The sequence below is a fragment of the Topomyia yanbarensis genome, chromosome 2 (assembly GCF_030247195.1).
Source record: "Topomyia yanbarensis strain Yona2022 chromosome 2, ASM3024719v1, whole genome shotgun sequence".
Lineage (NCBI taxonomy): Eukaryota > Metazoa > Arthropoda > Insecta > Diptera > Culicidae > Topomyia > Topomyia yanbarensis.
Window position 1 is genome coordinate 174,767,312 of NC_080671.1, and position 17,120 is coordinate 174,784,431.

A 17,120-nucleotide genomic window follows, 5' to 3' on the forward strand; every position below is an offset into this window, starting at 1 on the left:
ATCTTTAAAAAAATAATAAAAAACAGTTTGGATGGATATTAATGCTTTATATGTGAATCAATTAAACATTGCGAAAAAATATACAATTTGATTTGACAGAATTTAACATAACAGTGCGACTTATTTCTAGTGGATTTTTAAGAAAGCCTATTAAAACTATTGTTCATTTTTTACATTAACCCTTGTAAAGCATACATTAACTCCACTTTATATGATAATAAAAATACATATATTTACAAAATGACAAAATAAAGTGAGATAATGACGTTAAATCTTATTTCATGGTCGCCACGAGGGAAAACTAATCACATTTGTATTTAATTAAATCGTTTCAACCGACCTAAGCTTGGCCACATTTCAAGTCTTGGATAACGGTCTCCGATACTGCGATCAAGTTCACTGCATTCGTGAAACACCCCAGCCCCAGTATGCAGTCAGCGGGCTGGTTATAACGGTGAAGGACGACGGAATCCGCCGGAAAAGTTCGCCTCATCTAACCGCAGAAAGTGGCATTAACTGAGCGCGGTAGTAATAAGCACAGAATCCGACCAGGATGGAAAACGCAGTAGTGACGAACACGGATCTCCGTGTCACCTGTAGATGAGGCAGAATACGACCGATGAATGAGTGATGACCTGGTTTGGCGACACCATAAGCCTTCCGTCGCTCACGCTCCCGCTCTTCTTTCAGGCGTTGTCGTTTCCTATTATCGCAAAAAAAATTGGGTATTAGACGTATTACTAGCTTTCGTAAGAATAATATAGTATTTACTCATTGGCGATCATGTTTTCAACATCTTTTTCGACTTTCTCGGGTGGATACTTTCGATACAACTCTTCTGCATTTTTCAGAAGGTATTCAAATGGTAGATCCTCTGGCAACTGTAGTGTATGTGCATATGAAAACGATTTTTTCTGATAAATACATAGTAACAACTTACTTGAGAAAGCAAGCAATGCAAAGAAGCCATGTCACAATCCTCCTGGAATATCTCATTCTGTCTGTACAGTACGATTGCCGATGTAACGTATATAGGCAGAAGAAAATCCGAGGCAAGGAAGTAGTCATACAAACGCACAACCGACCGGTACGAGTTTAGACTATGCCCAAACCAAGTTAGATACCAGGGCAGTGCGAATAGTGTCCCAACCGTTGATCTACGAAAGAGGAAAATTCATATTATTAGCACAGTCTATAATGACCACCAGTAGTTGTCGAACCTCTCCAGGTAGTTACAAAGTGTTGCGTTCTCTCTCCGAATCAAAGGGTAGATAAACATAAGCCTCTTTTGGGTCGGTTCCATTGTCTCTTGCATGCACTCCACTAAATGATTTGTCGAAAGTATTTCCATTACATGAAATGCTACTTCTTCACCTACCACTAGCAGAAATGTGATTGCTACGTCGTGATACCCCTGGAAGAGAAAATCAGCTAGGATTTATGGAGCAATCATGCTACTTCATGCGAAGTAAAACCTGGTAGTATTTAAGATGTGGATACTTGATGATTACTCGCAGTATAAGAACGGTCAATTGATCTTGAAGCGCTACGCGTTGCTCATAAGGAATACCCGGTGGAAATCGTTTCAGGGAACGATTTACATCAAGCACAACTTGGTTATACTCGGGGTGGCTGTTCAGTTCCTCGAGCGATGGAGCGGGATCGACTAGGTTGGGGTCGACGCCGACAAGCAGAGGCCATACTTTTCGCCGAAGATCATCTGGGAATGCAAATGAGATGTATTAGAAAAATGCAAATTTTATTTCAGTTGGCTAAGTCGGATGTGTATTTTTTACTTAAACTTCGAATCTACGACAATAAAACCAATGAGCACGATTCACAGAAGTTCATTTAATATAGTGAATATTTTAGTGGACATTTGGCAACATTTTCATAAATAATCCCGCTGTACACTAGTTATCCTCCTGGGAGAGACGTGCGGTGCGGAATGTAGACAAAATGGTCACCTGTAAAAGTTGAGATTTTCCCACTACTTGGGTTCTTACTTGCCCGACGGACCCTATTTGTCAGGGCGGCCTAGGTGCCTCCTCAAGAAATTCAAATTTTCGTACGTAAACAAACGAAAGGGAAAAACAAATATGTATATAAATTTACCGACTTTTATTTTCTCCTCCAAAATCCTTACACTGCTGATGCAACGATTGTGGGTGGAAAGGCGGGTGGTCTCTTCCGACCGGCCGGGACTGCAACGGCCGCGTTCTCCGCGGTTCCATGCGGTCCTTGACTTTTAGCTAGGGCAGTGAGCTTGGCTCCTTTATTGAAATCCCACTAGCGACGTTAGTGATGAATCACCGGATTCGTTGCTCCCCGCAAAGAATCCCGGAAGACACCGAAGCGGATCAATCGACTATTAATTGATACGGTAAACTTACTAGCTGTATTAGTCCTTTCACTACCAAATACTTTTCCGATATTCCCTTATTATTATCCTGAGTAGCTAAGTGAGTGAAGTCATTTTAGGGTTTCACAAAAAGAATGTCATAAAGGACTTAAGAATTATTTATCCACTATTCCCCACAAAGTTTGCTCGAACCAATTGTCCACCTGGTTCCACTCGAACAGACCACTCCGACCCGAAAGGGCTGCTTATCAAATCGTAAGAACAAGTCCTGAATAATTAACTATCTCTTAGGTGCCAGTCCTGCACTCCTTTCCTGAACTAGCCTCATACCCGCGGTCGAAAAAGACGACAACTACAGCGAAGACCCGTTTTTATCAGACCCATTTGTTTGTGTTAGGTTGACAAAATGAGGACAATGGCAAAACATATTTGTTAATTTCTTTTTAATAAACCGAAGCTCTAAAATATTCTTCTTTAACCCCTAGACATAGCCTCATAATACTGGTTGGTCGATAAAATCGGGTAAAAAAACTGATAAAAACAGGGGCTGATAAAAACGGATTTTCAATGTAGTAGGATCCACATGTCCCCCACCCAAGCGAATTGATCAACTTACAGGTAGGAACACGCATTTACCAAAACCAGACAAGCAGACTTCCGAACCAATAAGAATGGATCATGCCAGTCGAAGGCCACAGGCCCAGTGCCATCTCGTACAGTTCCTGAAATTAAGACTTTAGTTTGTTATCCAGCTCCCAACAACGCATGCTAATTCGTCAGTGATGCAATTAAAACTTCGCATTGATAACGCTTCTGTATTCTTCCTGATCTCCTCTTTTGTCCCCTAGGTCTGAAGCGGATCAATCGACTATTAGTAAATCAGAGAGCGCTGTCAACCGTAATGTCCACGAATACTAAATTCGCTCCAGCTATTCTACCGGCTATTATTTATGTTCTATTGTGTATTAATGATTGCTTAAATCATTGTTGCATCAGATTGAATTATTCTGTTGTAACACCACTATGCTTGTTTAATATAGTGGATATTAGGTGTGATCCTCCTCATCAGACGTCCTCTCGTCCTCACTCCTAGTCTTCCTAACCTTGTTAAATGCCTCTCCCGTCGGCTATACTATCTGCTTATTCGATTCAATTAGGAAAATTAATATGTTACAGCTAAATCACTGAGATAAGACACCCAGGCGTCGAACAAACAAGTTTAAAATACTTGTTTTGCTATTTGAACTAATCTCCGCTAGACCACTACGGTCATCATATTGGCATAATCCAGTATAATTGTGATAGTCACTTGGGCATCAATTGTATGGTCCACTGTCAATTTAGTAAAACTCACGCATTAAATGGAACAAGGGTAGAACCATCACAATTTTCTTTGGATGCACCTTAAATTTTTTTATCAACTTTTACGTTTACGCTGGACGTCTGTTCTCGGTGCCTAAATAGATGTTGCTTATCAGTTTAGCACGAACCGGAGGGAACTTGGCCTTGAACCCACTGCTCTGACATCGATGTTACGTGATATTCGTTATAAAATATTGTTTGTTTGGAGGCCATTCATAAGCAATGTCTCGTAGAAAAAAGGAAATAATCTAAAATACCTTTCCCCTTCAAGCACATTGCAACTTGTCAGTCTTATTACTCCCGCTCAACTAGTACGTCTCAAATTCATGTTCAGTTTTTATCTCGCTAATTCATGTTGCATTACGCTCCACCCTAACTGTTAATTATTCGACGTCGTTTATGGAAGGGCCCTTGGTGATATGTGATATCTTTCGAGCAGACAATCCAATGCAAACTGGGATTAACAGGATTTTATTGCGCTTTTAGCACCTTGTGTCACATCGTTATGTTTGTTATACCTACTAAGAAAACCAAATCCTATGATGTGACCGGAAGATTAGAGAAGCAACCCCCTCCCACCCTTGCCCCCTTCAAAAGGGCTAAATAGATTTTTGTAAACTTATTGCGCACATTATTCCACTGTCGAGTTCAATTTCATGAAAAAATACACATTAATTTACCCTTGGTAGAACCAATTTCAAACGTTTTCTGGGTTGTAATTATAACAAATTAAGGGAAATCAGCAAAACAAAAGTTTGTTTACAAATCTTATGAGCCCTATTCAAAACGCAAACGAAAAACTACCTAAAATTGAGTTCTTTTGACTCAATCTCGGGGTTTCGTGGAGGAAGGTAACATTAGGTAAACCGTGTTGAAGGTAGTTTCCATTTAACCACGGCAAAAATTACAACTCATTGATAGATTTTTTTATATTAAAATTTAAGTTGAATTTACCTAATTTTGAGTATACCCCAAACAACTCAAAAGTACCTTACTCCACGGAAGACCTCGACTGAGTCGAATCTCTCGTTTTGTTTTTGACAACACTAATAAGTGCGAAAGCGACGCACAACTCAAAAGTACGTTAAAAGAATTTATTCTGTAGGTTGTTTTATTTAACCGTAAAAAGTTGATAGCCAATTGGCGATTTGCAGCAAAACTAAAGTTAGTCATGCGACACCTATGATTCAGTTCATGAACTGACAAAGTGATACAGTTTGTATTGTTTCACCTGCAAGTGAGTCGTACGTAACTTCCAACAAAAACTTCATTTTCTTCTCGGAAAAAGCTTACCAGTGCCAAAATATAAATGAAAAGAGTACGAAATTTACTTTTTTTTTGCAATTATTCTGAAATTACAGCCATTTGAAACTATTTGGCTCATACATTTCTTAGAAATGTAATCGGGGTATTAGGCAATCCACCACGACGTTTGTTTGACAATTCAACGGTGGGTTCTGTCAACAAGTCTACTCCTGCGAACAGAAAAACTCGTCCGACATCTTTCGTTAGTCCGATTCGTTTGATGTTGGATCGAATCAACGATATTTTTGGACGTCGCACCCCTCGGAGTAACGTCAGAAGAAGTAAACAAGAATTAATCAGCTGATCAGAAACGTCTCATGGATTGCCTAATTATCACAACCTAACAGACATAACACTATGAGGGAATTCCCTCAACAAACATCGATCCAGCAATTTTCCCAGAACATAGCTCATCCTTTTATTCGCGGTCACAAACACTCATTTGCTGGAGGGTTATCCCTCAGGTTTGGGAACAATTTTTCACAAGAGGCCTTTCCCCTATATGCTTGCTCATATGTCAGTGGCGCCATAATTGCAAATGTGGCCACAGTCCCAACTACAAATATATTTAAAATGACCGTTAAAGCGGGCGAAGCATTGTTTTCGAGTGTTATGTCTGTTAGTCTGTGGTATTATGGTGATTACAAAAATACTTTCCACAAATAAATTTTCAAGTGGAAATCGAGGCCTAATTAGTACCAATGTTAAACTCCTTTATATTTTGGACTACGTAAGAATTTCTGTTCTGATTCTGTTAAGTCTATCAGAGAGAAGGGTCGGCTATGTATGATGCAAAGCTGACATTTTCCAATCAGCCAGATATATTCTTTCCTCGCGTGATCCGGAGAGTTACATGAATATACATTATCTGATGAAGGTTTATCTTGACTTAAGAGGAACGGAAAATGATGTTGTGGCGGCTATGGTGTTCAACAAACTACATTTCGGAACCGCACACGTGTACGTCTGCGAATAATATTAGAAATCACTGTTTTACAACCTTCTCGCAAGATGTTAACTCACGATCTTATAAAATGATAGTTTTTTTCGTTTTCGTAAACAATTCTCAACAAATTTAAACGTTACATGTTGTTTAAAAGTTATTTTCCCAAAGTTTACAGAAAATATCTGCACTGTGATAGAACAAAACGAAATCTGCAACACTACTTCTAGCGCTATCTGCAGATGTAAACGTTTTCAACGTAGAATCGCCAAAAAATAACTTCAATTCTTGAGCTAATACTTGTAACTGTTAGTGCTCAAAAAAGGAAATAATGACATGTATTAGCCTTACTCTTTTTTGTGAACCAAACTTGCTTAATCCATGTGCTATAGCTGTTTAAAAACGTTTTTGTTTATAAACAATATGAGCATGAACGGGTTAAGGCGCAAAATCTTCACCGTAAAGATGTACGTAGGTCCACTGTACTGCCTATAATCGCAAGTCAGTACCATGTAGATAGGGAATAGGGGCCATGCATAAATGACGTAGCATTTGGAAGGGTAGGGAGGGTATACCAAATTTGTGACGAAGTGAGACGAGGGATAGGGTAGGGTCAGAAGTTGTGCAACGTAGCATTAAGTTCAAAACCCATTGTTTAGAGAAAACAATTTAATGATCCTCCATTCCCAAGAGAAATAAATTTAAATTCAAACAAGTTACTTTTGATGCGGTTTTTCATGAGGTAAATTTTACGAATCGCGGAATTGCAAGTTCGCGAAAATACAAAAAGATTTTGTATGCGGATTTATCTTGCTACATTAGTTAGCTAATGTTGCTAACTAGTAGACTTAGTTTGAAAGCTGAATTAAATTTTCACTTCGAATTCAACAAAAAAAAATTAGTAATTTAGATGAACGTATGCTGCTTACAATCATTGGCAGCTGCACGATTGTGAACTGAGAGAACTTCTCTTTATGCTCCCCTTGACATATAAAATTCAAAACAAAACTATCAACACTATATTTGTCATGAAATGGGCTTATTTTGCACGCAATTTGCTGTTATAATGAAAATGTTGATAAAAGTCGTCAAACATTTTGAAAGGACATGTATTTAAAATAATTGAAAAACATATGTAATTTTTTTTTTTTCATCCCCTGGGCGCTTTGCATGGGACGAGGGGGAGGGGGTAGGTAAATGCTACGTTATTTACGAGGTGGAGGTTAGAATTTTGTGACCAAATACTACGAGAGGGTGGGAGGGGTCAATATTCGCCGAAAAAAAGCTACATCATTTGTGTACGGCCTCATAGAAAATAGAACATGGGTCTGACTTGCGATTATGGGCAGTGTGCTGATTTTGCAATTATTACGGTTGTGAAATCTCACAAAAAAAGTAACAGTCAGGAACAGTCTGGTACCACGGTTTTGCTTTGCTAAACAAAGTACAGGATGCCTCATTACTACGAACACTAACCAAGAAATGTCTATGATATGGAACAAATTTCAACTAGTAGGTTCTTGTGTTACAAATCACTATCCGATTTTAAACATATGTCGAATCTGAACCTTTCTATCTTTACTTTATGCATTCGAAATACCTCAAAAAGTAGATATAGCTATTTGGTCGATTGAATCCAGTCTACAGATTGTTGAATGCGTCAAATATGTACATATATGTACCAATAAAAATAAACGAATATCGTACAAAGTGAAGTGCAATCACTGTGATTGTGCAATGCAGGTGTCTCGCTTCGATAACTCGCAACTGATAGACCCAATTAAATAAACATCCAAAAGTGTAGTAACTCTGCTTTGGCAGTTTCCACTGCTATGCATCATAGCTAGCTGGAAAAATACAAAACTTTCTCCATTTACGAAATGTCTTGTCTATCAGGAGAAACATTTTCTACTGCATCATCGCTAAACATAACTACTCACTTCTACTCACCATTTATGAGACCGTATTCGGATTTTGCAAACAGCCTCCACTCATCCTGTGTGGTAGAAACATCATCCAAAGCATTTTCTATCTTGATGCGTTTCAATTTCTCTTCGTGATTTTCCGGAACTTGAAAGTACAATGTGCAAAATCAAATCAAAATAATGCATGCGCTTGGCAACCTTGGGTTCATACGTACATTTCTCAAAGCTTAGCTCGGTGGGTTCATCAGATCTCCGATGGTTGTTTGGCTGGACAAACGCAATACTCTTTCCGGTCGGTTGTGAGTCTGGTAAATATCCATTCTCTTCAGCAGAGTCCTTTATGTCCACCATTCGGCAAGTTTCATCGTAGATCTCGTCAAAGCTGCGATCCGCTTGGAAAGCTATCGATTTTTCTTGTTCCTTCGTATCACTCGAACTAATAGTGGCTGCGTTCAGATTTTCTAGCTTCTCCATCATATGACATTACCGCCAGTTCAATATACACGTAATTGCTGCAAAACACCAGGAGATACAAGTGTATAAGCACCAATTGATTATCGATTTCTTTTTATCCTGATCCACTGCTGCAGAAAACCAATGTTTTGACAAATTGCGAATTCAAAACAAAGGAAAAATATCACATTTTCAAGTGTCCCTCTAGCAAGAGTCTGGACAGAAAATCTAGTCAAACTTTTGAAAAGGGCCTATCTGCAAAAGGTAAGCTAAGAAAATTGTGAAAAAGTTTGTATTTTTTATCATACATGCATTAAATGGGGATCTTTGGGGGTTTGTGGCATGGGTGGCATTTTCTGATGCAGATTAGTACTGTGAGTTAATATCTCAATTATTTTTCTATTTCTAAGCCCGAAATTATTGAAAAAAAAACATTTATGTTAAGAAACATTACTTTACCTCGTTTTACCAAGCCCACAATACAATGTATCCCGGATGCCGGCGGTTTTCATCGGATGGAAAAAATTTTACGACAAAAACATAAACAAATGCTTTCAAAAAAATAGATCTTATATCAAGCTCCTATTCATTAATGGGAATATGAAGTAAGAGGTATTTTTTCAAAGGCCATTTTCTCAGCATGAGCGTCAACATTTCCTTTATGAAATGCTGACGTCGAAATTTCTCTATCTAGCTTTTTACGTGCCATAATGGCGGCAAAAAGCTGGATTCGCGTTCCCCTATAACGTAACAAATTGTTTGGAAAAAAATTCTTCCGTAAAACAATTTGTCGTGACCACACCTCCCCCCCTCCCCTAAAGTATGACGTAATTTTTGAATGTTCCCTAATGTGTTTTTTTTCGTTTTCATGTTCTCAAAAAAATACCAAAATAATTCTTATTTTGGGATTTTTAAAATCATTGTTGAAAACAAAAAAACAATCTTGTGTATTTTTGTACATTATTATTCACTGTTTTACCCTTGTGAGAACCCTAAGTACGACTTCTGGCACTGCGTCGTATTGAAAATTTAGTACTTGCCCCTCTAGTAAAACGCAACCAACTACTAAAAATTTATTCCGTAAAAACGTGTTACGTAACGATCTAACTTGCTCCCCTCCCCCGTATGTCACAACAGTTACAATTTGTTGTACCTCCTCTCCCCTAAAGCATGTCGTAATTTTTGAATGAGCCCTAATGTTAAAAAATACGCAAGATTGTTTTTTTTTTCGACTTCACGTTTGAAAAAAAATCCCAATATAATTCTTATTTTGGGATTTTTTTAAAATCATGATTGAAAACAAAAAAACAATCTTATGTATTTTGTACATTATTATCCAGCCTTTTACGTGCCATAATGGCGGTTAAATTTAGTTCGTAATACGTTTAATTATCCTTTTTTGACAATAATCGTTTACGTCAAGCGCCCAGCAAGAGGAAGTCATCCTACGTTAGTCCAATTTGTTGGATGTTTATTCAATGAACGCCCGACATCCTCAACTGGGCGTTACTCTCAAGCTAACGTAAACGATTATTGCCAAAAAAAGGGCAATTAAACATCCCGGATAGAATTTTACAATAGCATTTACCCTACAAACAATCATAAAACAATAAATATTATAGTTATTACTGTTTCAACATTGTTCGATGCAGAGTTCTCGCAATAGATTTACGATAAAATTTCATGTAACAATAAAACTGATACAGTAAATTCACATAAAATTTTAGTTTTCGAGAAAATAATGTGCGGAGAAAAATCGATTTTTTTAATGTTAAGATACATAACCATCCCCCTTTTTCACTGTAAAAATCTGTTTTACAATAAAATTAACTGTAAAAACGTTGAAGTTTATTGTTTTCGTATTGTAGCGTAACACTAAAACTTGCTGTAAATTATTGTAAAATTTCTGTACTGTCACAGTGAAATTCGGGTTTTTGTTACTGTACATTTCTATTCGGGATATTACGAACTAAACAATTTAGACCGCCATTATGGCACGTAAAAAACTGGATTCGCCTTTTTACCCTGATGAGAACCCTAAGTACGACTTCTTGGTTTGACCAGGAGTGTGCCATTAAATCGCCTTAGCGTATGCAATCCGTACTCTGCTGTTTCGCCAGATGATTGAATCTTGCTAAATTTAACGGTAGTGGATTCTATAGCGGCCCTTACACGTTCAATATTTTTGAAAATACTAGAGTATTGACAAAAGTATTGTACGTGTAATGGAACAAAGTTGTATTGACGATGTGGATTTCAAATGGGTTTAATAACTTTATACTTACTTATTTTATCACGGTAGCTATCCTATAAATAAGGGGTTTCGGAGAGAGAGAAGGCGAACTAGCTGGGTTAAGAGTTCAAACAAAAGTGACGGCTCTGCCGATATTATATTCAATGTTCTTTTGAAAACGTTACATAGCGTTATCTTATGAAAGTCGCTGTTATACGCAAAGGGCGTATACAATAGCTCTTCACCTTTTATATTTTTTTTTTGCTTAAAACTAAAACAATTCTTATGTATATTTCAAACACTTAGATTATTTAAAATTCGATTAGTTTTTCAATTCAAACTAGTTCGAGATCAAGCTTTCTTGAATTTGTGTAAATTTCACAGTATAATTTGACATTAGTCTTTTCTCTTTCCTATTTGTAAACAAAATTCGAATCCACCTTTGTGGTACGTAATCTTTTCGATCGTCGTGGTTCTATCCCCGACCGTTCCGTCGGCAGTATTAATGCCTGCAATTTCCTCTTCGTTCCTCTCCTCTCCAATTCGAGTTCACTAAATCCTTTGAATCCTCCTTCATCCTCACTGTTCATGTTTGTCTCTACACACTCCGTCCCTTTGGCCGGTCTGTATCTTGAGATCACGTTTGGTCTTCTCTGGCCGGAATCAGGAACTCTTAGCTGAGTACGGTGTGCCATTGTTGGCACGTTTCCAATCGTAATCTGGAATGTGTTTTTAGAGAAACGTTTTAAAAATATTGCTTTTAACCAACGCATGTGCTGATGTGGGTTATGGTTCTTGTACCACACTTCATCACCTTCTATCAGATTGTCAAAAATATCGTTAATATGCCCTCCTACAATCGTAGGAGCATTTAAAGATGATTTTTCATCCACAGAAGGATTTGGTATAGATAGTTGTCTTTTAAATTGCTTTTTTGGATTTAGTAAATCAATAAGCGTTTTAGGTGCATATGATAAAACTTTTTCAGATGGAAATTGTCTATCATTTATCAAACAAGTGTTTCTATATGTAAATAAAAATAAATTTATCTGATCTTCCAGGTCCAATCCTTTAGTTTCTGGATCCATAAGGAACTTCTTCATAACTTCTTTAACAGTTCTGACTAATCTTTCTGCCTGACCATTACTTGAAGGATGATATGGCGGACTTTTAAATACTTTTATACCTTGTCTTTCCAGAAACCCGACAAAATTGAAGGAATTGAACGGAGGACCGCCGTCCGATACTAAAACATCCGGTAACCCAAATCTAGCAAATAAAGCAACAAGTTTCTTCAGAACTTTTCCTGCGTCCGTGCCATTTTTCATCCAGTCTATTTCAACCCATTTTGAATAGCTATCTACCATAAGTAAAAAGGTATGATGTTCAAAATGAAAGAAATCAATATGAATTCTGCTAAACGGTCGAATTGTAGGAATCCATTTGGATTCCACTTTTGAATTTGGTTCTATCGCCATACTGTTACATTCATGACAAGATTTAACAAACCGTTCTATATCTGAATTAAGACCATACCAATAAACCGAGCGCCTAGCTAGCTGCTTCATTTTCACCATTCCTGCGTGGTTCGCATGTAAGAGCTTTAATGTTTCGTTCTGCATTAGCTGTGGTATAACTACCCTATTCTGATACATTAAGCATTCGTCAACAATCTCTAATTCTTGATGATTAGAGAAAACATTGATGAAACGTTTATCGACTCTTTTGGGCCAACCGCAGCGAATGTATCTAATAATTGTCTGTAAAAACTCATCACCATTAGTCATTTGACCTATTTTAATGTGATCAATGGGCAACTCTTTCGTAAAATTAATACTTCTGACAAACTCTTTATCATATTCTTCTGGAATTTTCTGTTCTAATGGAAATCTGGAACAGAAATCTGCATTGCCCATTTTGGCGGATGGTCGGTATTGAATTTCAAAATTATATATAGAAATTTCCAAAATATATCGGTGGAGTCTCGTTACAAAAAGGGAGTTTCCGCCTTCCTTACCAAAAATGCCAACTAAAGGTTTGTGATCAGTGAAAACAAAAAATTTTTGTCCGTAAAGGTATTTATGAAATTTTTTTATTGTGGAAACCAGAGCCAAGGCTTCTAAGTGTAAGATTGGATAGTTTTTCTGCGCTGAATTCAAAGAGAAGGAAGTGAAGCATATCGGCTTTTCAATTCCATCTATAGTGTGAGCAATTACTCCACCAAGGCCATAGCTCGAAGCATCAGCAACAACCACTATGGGTTTGTTTGGATCAAAAAATTCTAAGAAATTCGTCGCTATCAATGATTTTTTACTTTCTTCAAAGGCCTTATCGCAATTAGCGTCCCATACGTATTTAGTATCATTTTTTAAAAGATTATACAAGTAATATAGTTTTGATGACAAATGTGGTATAAACTTGTGATAATAGTTTATGAGCCCCAGAAAAGATTTCAATTCTTGTACGTTCTTTGGTACCTTTGCTTCCTTAATAGTCGATATCTTACTTGGACACGGCAACAAACCCTTTTCACTAATTATGTGTCCTAAATAAGGTAATTCAGTAACAAAAAACTTGCACTTTTCCCAATTTACTTTTATATTCGCTGCCGACAATTTAGTCAAAACTAATTCCAATTTCCCCAAGCAATCCTGTAAATTTTTACCAGCAATAAGAACATCATCCAAATAACAGTATGTATATTCAATTCCTTGTAAAACTTGGTCCATCACTTGTTGGAAAATTGAAGCACTGGATGATGCTCCTTGCGGCAACCTATTATAGGTATATAACCCTTTAATAGTGTTGATTACCATGAATTTCCTAGACTTTTCTGATAAGGACAACTGTGTGTAAGCGCCCTCCAGATCTAAAGAGCAGAATACTTTACACCCTGCCAACCCAGCAAATAAATCCTGAGCCGACGGCAATGGGTAGGTATTTGGAATCAATAATTTATTTATAGAAACTTTGCAGTCTATAACCAATCTAATATCATTATTTTTTTTATCACGATCACTACAGGAGACGCCCATTGGCTCGTTTTGATCGGAGTAATTACTTTTTCATCTTCCAACTTTTGTAAATAATTCAACACTTTATCCTTCAATCTATAAGGAACATTATATGCTTTTTTAAAAATTGGTTCCTCGTTACTGAGCACCAAATCCGCCACGAAACCCACTATAGGCGAAGAAAAATCTTTGATAAACACATCTGCATATTTTTGTTTCAAATCTGTTATCAGGTCCGTATTATTCCCATAATTTATATTGTTGATTTCCAACGAATTACCAAAAAAGTTTCTCCAATTATTGAAGAATACATCTAAACTGTCACGTCCAAGTAAAGGTACAAAACTATTTTTACAATCTAAAACTACCAAAGTCAAACTAGCTTGTTTTCCTCCAAGCATCACTGAAACCTTTGTTTCACCCCATATTTTAAGTTTATCCCCATTCACAACCAATAATCGTTTATCCGATTTTTTTAGGGGAATATTAAAGTTCGATTCATATTGCTGTTTTCCCATAACGGTTACTGAAGAACCACAATCAACTTCCATTTGGATAGATTTTCCTTCCATGATTACATTAACTAAACAAGGGTTATTAATTTTATTAATGGACGACACTAACATACATTGAACGTCACCTTTATCATCATTGTTGTCGCTTTCGACGTCGTCAGCTCGCATCCTGTCGAACAACTCGCTGAGGCTCCGGTCCGTGTTGGGTCCAGGTTCATTCCATGAGTCTACAAATTTTACTGCGTCGCGGTGTAAGTTCTTCAACCTAAAGCATTTCTTCTTTATATGACCTTTCTTTCCGCAAAAATCACAAATTAATTGAGAATGGTCTTTTTTACCTTATCTAGGCCGTTGTTCCATTCAGTCATTCTTGAGTTTTGATTGTTCCCTCTGTAACGCGGACTATTCCGAGCATAAGGCGTGAAACCTAACCTGTCCCTTATGGGAACTTTGGAAGAACCTGGTTGATTTGCTACCCTGGCTGCCTCCAGTGTAGCTCCCAGTTTCTCCAACATTAACCCTCTTGGGCGTCTTATTGCATTCAAAGGAGCAAGAGATTCTGTTTTGTTTTCTATTCCCAATGATTTGGCGTTGCACTTCGCCATTTCCCAAGTCATAATGATTTTTTCAGTTGCTTCTACGTTTAAATCTTCATCTTCATTCAGAATTTTCTCTTGAAGTCGAGTGTCCCTAATGCCCGAAATAATACGGTCGCGAATTGCCTGATTCTTAAATTCACCAAAGGAACAGAACTCCGCCTGCAGTTTGACGGATAACACATAGTCCTCAAGCGACTCATCTGGTTGCTGAACCCTGTTTGAGAATTTCAAACGTTGTACTAAGCAAGAAGGCTTTTTGTCAAATCTATTCTTCAACTTTTTAACCATGTCGTTATACGACACATTGTTCAAATTTTCTACCGGGTATTGCAGTTTCAATTCTGCATAAACAAGAGGACCGGCCAATGTAATAAAATGGGCCTTTTTCAGGTTTTCGTCAACATTATTTGCAACGAAACAAAATTCTAATCTGTCGACCCAATCACCGAAAGAGACACCCTTGCGGTAGGGTTCGATGGATGACGCCATGCTTAAATGGGCCATGTTTCTGATAAAAATTGGAACAAATAAGTTTTCAAATTTAGTCCCAGATGCCGATAATTATATAAAAAAAATATGAATAATAATTGAATCGACTCACCCGTGTTTCCTTAGTGAATTCTCACCCTGATTGTCGTTTGGCTATAGTAATTGTACTATGCTACACCTTACTCCAAATTATCCGTAGTCCACTATTGCCGACGCCACCCTAGATGAACCGACTGCTAACGGCGATGGGGTAAAATAATTGTCTCCTCTTCACTGCGGCCTGTTTGCCGTACCCGAGCCTTCGCTTGTACCCTCGGCACGCACAAGTCGCGAGAAATGCACACAATTGCTGTGAAAATAATGCAAACAAAACCAATTAGTTTCTTGTCAAAACAAATAAAATTGTTAAAATAAAAGAATGCTTTTGTGCCGTTGGCACAATTGTCGATTGGAAAGAAAATCTTTTATTGTATTGTCGTTTACAAAATGGTGTTTCCCAAAAAAAAAATGTGCTTTTTCCACTTAATCAGTTTCGGATATAACCCACTTTTTCGGGTGATCACTTTGTTTTCGGATTAATCACTTCACTGATTTTCTTCGTGCACGCACTTTGCACTTTTCGGATTTTATCTCGTCGCCACTTTAATAACTTTATACTTACTTATTTTATCACGGTAGCTATCCTATAAATAAGGGGTTTCGGAGAGAGAGAAGGCGAACTAGCTGGGTTAAGAGTTCAAACAAAAGTGACGGCTCTGCCGATATTATATTCAATGTTCTTTTGAAAACGTTACATAGCGTTATCTTATGAAAGTCGCTGTTATACGCAAAGGGCGTATACAATAATGGGATTGAAATATTGTAACAATATTGTATTGTAACAATACTGTGTATGGACAAAAATATTGAACGTGTAAGGGCCGCTTATTCCATCGTTCGATTTCGGATAGATTCAATAGAATGAAATGTATCAATAATTATTGTTTCACTTTCGACGTATATAACTTTATGGGCAACAGCACAATCTAAAATTCAGATAACTTGATCTACTTTCTGTACCACATTTGAAGAGCCTTCATCCTTTTAATTTTTTTCTGCAACTGCAGTACACCATAGAGTAATGCTTCCGCCGTTGGAGGGCATCCGGGAACGTAAATATCAACCGGAATTATGCGGTCGCAACCTCTTACAACTGAGTATGAGTAATGATAATATCCACCTCCATTGGCACAGCTTCCCATTGAAATGACCCATCGGGGTTCAGGCATTTGGTCATAAACTTTCCTCAAAGCTGGAGCCATTTTGTTTGTCAAAGTACCAGCTACAATGATACAGTCTGCCTGTCGCGGAGAAGCACGGAATGTGACTCCGAAGCGATTCATGTCATAACGAGGAGCTGCAATGTGCATCATCTCGACGGCACAGCAAGCCAATCCGAAGGTAAGCGGCCAGATAGAGCCCTTACGACCCCAATTCAGTAGATCGTCTAGCCGAGCTACACCCCATTCAGCCCAGTTGGACTGTTTGGTTCCAAATGGCGAATAAGACAATTTCTCCGGTTTGTCCTTTTCCACTACAGGTAAAGTGTTTTTCTCGCGAACTTGAGTCGCATTAAAACCAGCAGCAGAGCCGCGAGGGATTGCAGCTTTCCAACCATTTGCAAGAACCGGAATCACCGCAGAGCGAATCATTTTCGTTTGTGCTGTGGCGGAAAAGATTATAATAAATATTTTGCAGCTAATTGCTAATAATGTTAATATACCTTCTTACAAAAAATCGCCAAAAATGTTTTCTTCGACGACTCGACTGTAAAAAATTGCATTTACCCTACAAACAATCATAAAACAATAAATATTATAGTTATTACTGTTTCAACATTGTTCGATGCAGAGTTCTCGCAATAGATTTACGATAAAATTT

At 37.6% G+C, this 17,120-nt stretch overlaps 3 protein-coding genes across 7 annotated transcripts; all 3 read right to left on the bottom strand.

Moving 5' to 3' along the window:
• Positions 1 to 15: 15 nt before the first annotated feature.
• On the bottom strand, positions 16 to 8,524 carry LOC131682174 (TBC1 domain family member 20). The gene is made up of 7 exons (XM_058963452.1): positions 8,113 to 8,524; positions 7,923 to 8,042; positions 1,476 to 1,720; positions 1,221 to 1,414; positions 941 to 1,157; positions 772 to 881; positions 16 to 703 (listed from the first exon to the last, which is right to left on the bottom strand). Exons 1-7 carry the CDS (start codon positions 8,372 to 8,374, stop codon positions 490 to 492), a joined length of 1,362 nt encoding a protein of 453 aa, XP_058819435.1. The 5' UTR covers positions 8,375 to 8,524; the 3' UTR covers positions 16 to 489.
• Positions 8,525 to 10,702: 2,178 nt separating this feature from the next.
• LOC131682178 (uncharacterized protein K02A2.6-like) lies at positions 10,703 to 15,983 on the bottom strand. 5 transcript variants are annotated; one of them, XR_009304040.1, is made up of 3 exons: positions 15,862 to 15,983; positions 15,313 to 15,549; positions 10,703 to 11,302 (listed from the first exon to the last, which is right to left on the bottom strand). XR_009304040.1 is itself a non-coding variant. In XM_058963467.1 (3 exons), exon 3 carries the CDS (start codon positions 13,616 to 13,618, stop codon positions 10,997 to 10,999), a length of 2,622 nt encoding a protein of 873 aa, XP_058819450.1. In that variant the 5' UTR covers positions 13,619 to 14,377; positions 15,313 to 15,549; positions 15,862 to 15,983; the 3' UTR covers positions 10,703 to 10,996. The 5 variants fall into 4 exon arrangements, 3 of the variants coding, with proteins under 3 accessions (XP_058819450.1, XP_058819451.1, XP_058819453.1); XR_009304039.1 differs by lacking the exons at positions 15,313 to 15,549; positions 15,862 to 15,983 and adding exons at positions 14,238 to 14,377; positions 14,451 to 15,224; XM_058963467.1 differs by having other exon boundaries at positions 10,703 to 14,377.
• A 194-nt stretch (positions 15,984 to 16,177) lies between these two features.
• On the bottom strand, positions 16,178 to 17,047 carry LOC131682179 (NADH-quinone oxidoreductase subunit B 2-like). The gene is made up of 2 exons (XM_058963471.1): positions 16,963 to 17,047; positions 16,178 to 16,902 (listed from the first exon to the last, which is right to left on the bottom strand). Exon 2 carries the CDS (start codon positions 16,889 to 16,891, stop codon positions 16,247 to 16,249), a length of 645 nt encoding a protein of 214 aa, XP_058819454.1. The 5' UTR covers positions 16,892 to 16,902; positions 16,963 to 17,047; the 3' UTR covers positions 16,178 to 16,246.
• Between the last annotated feature and the right edge of the window lie 73 nt (positions 17,048 to 17,120).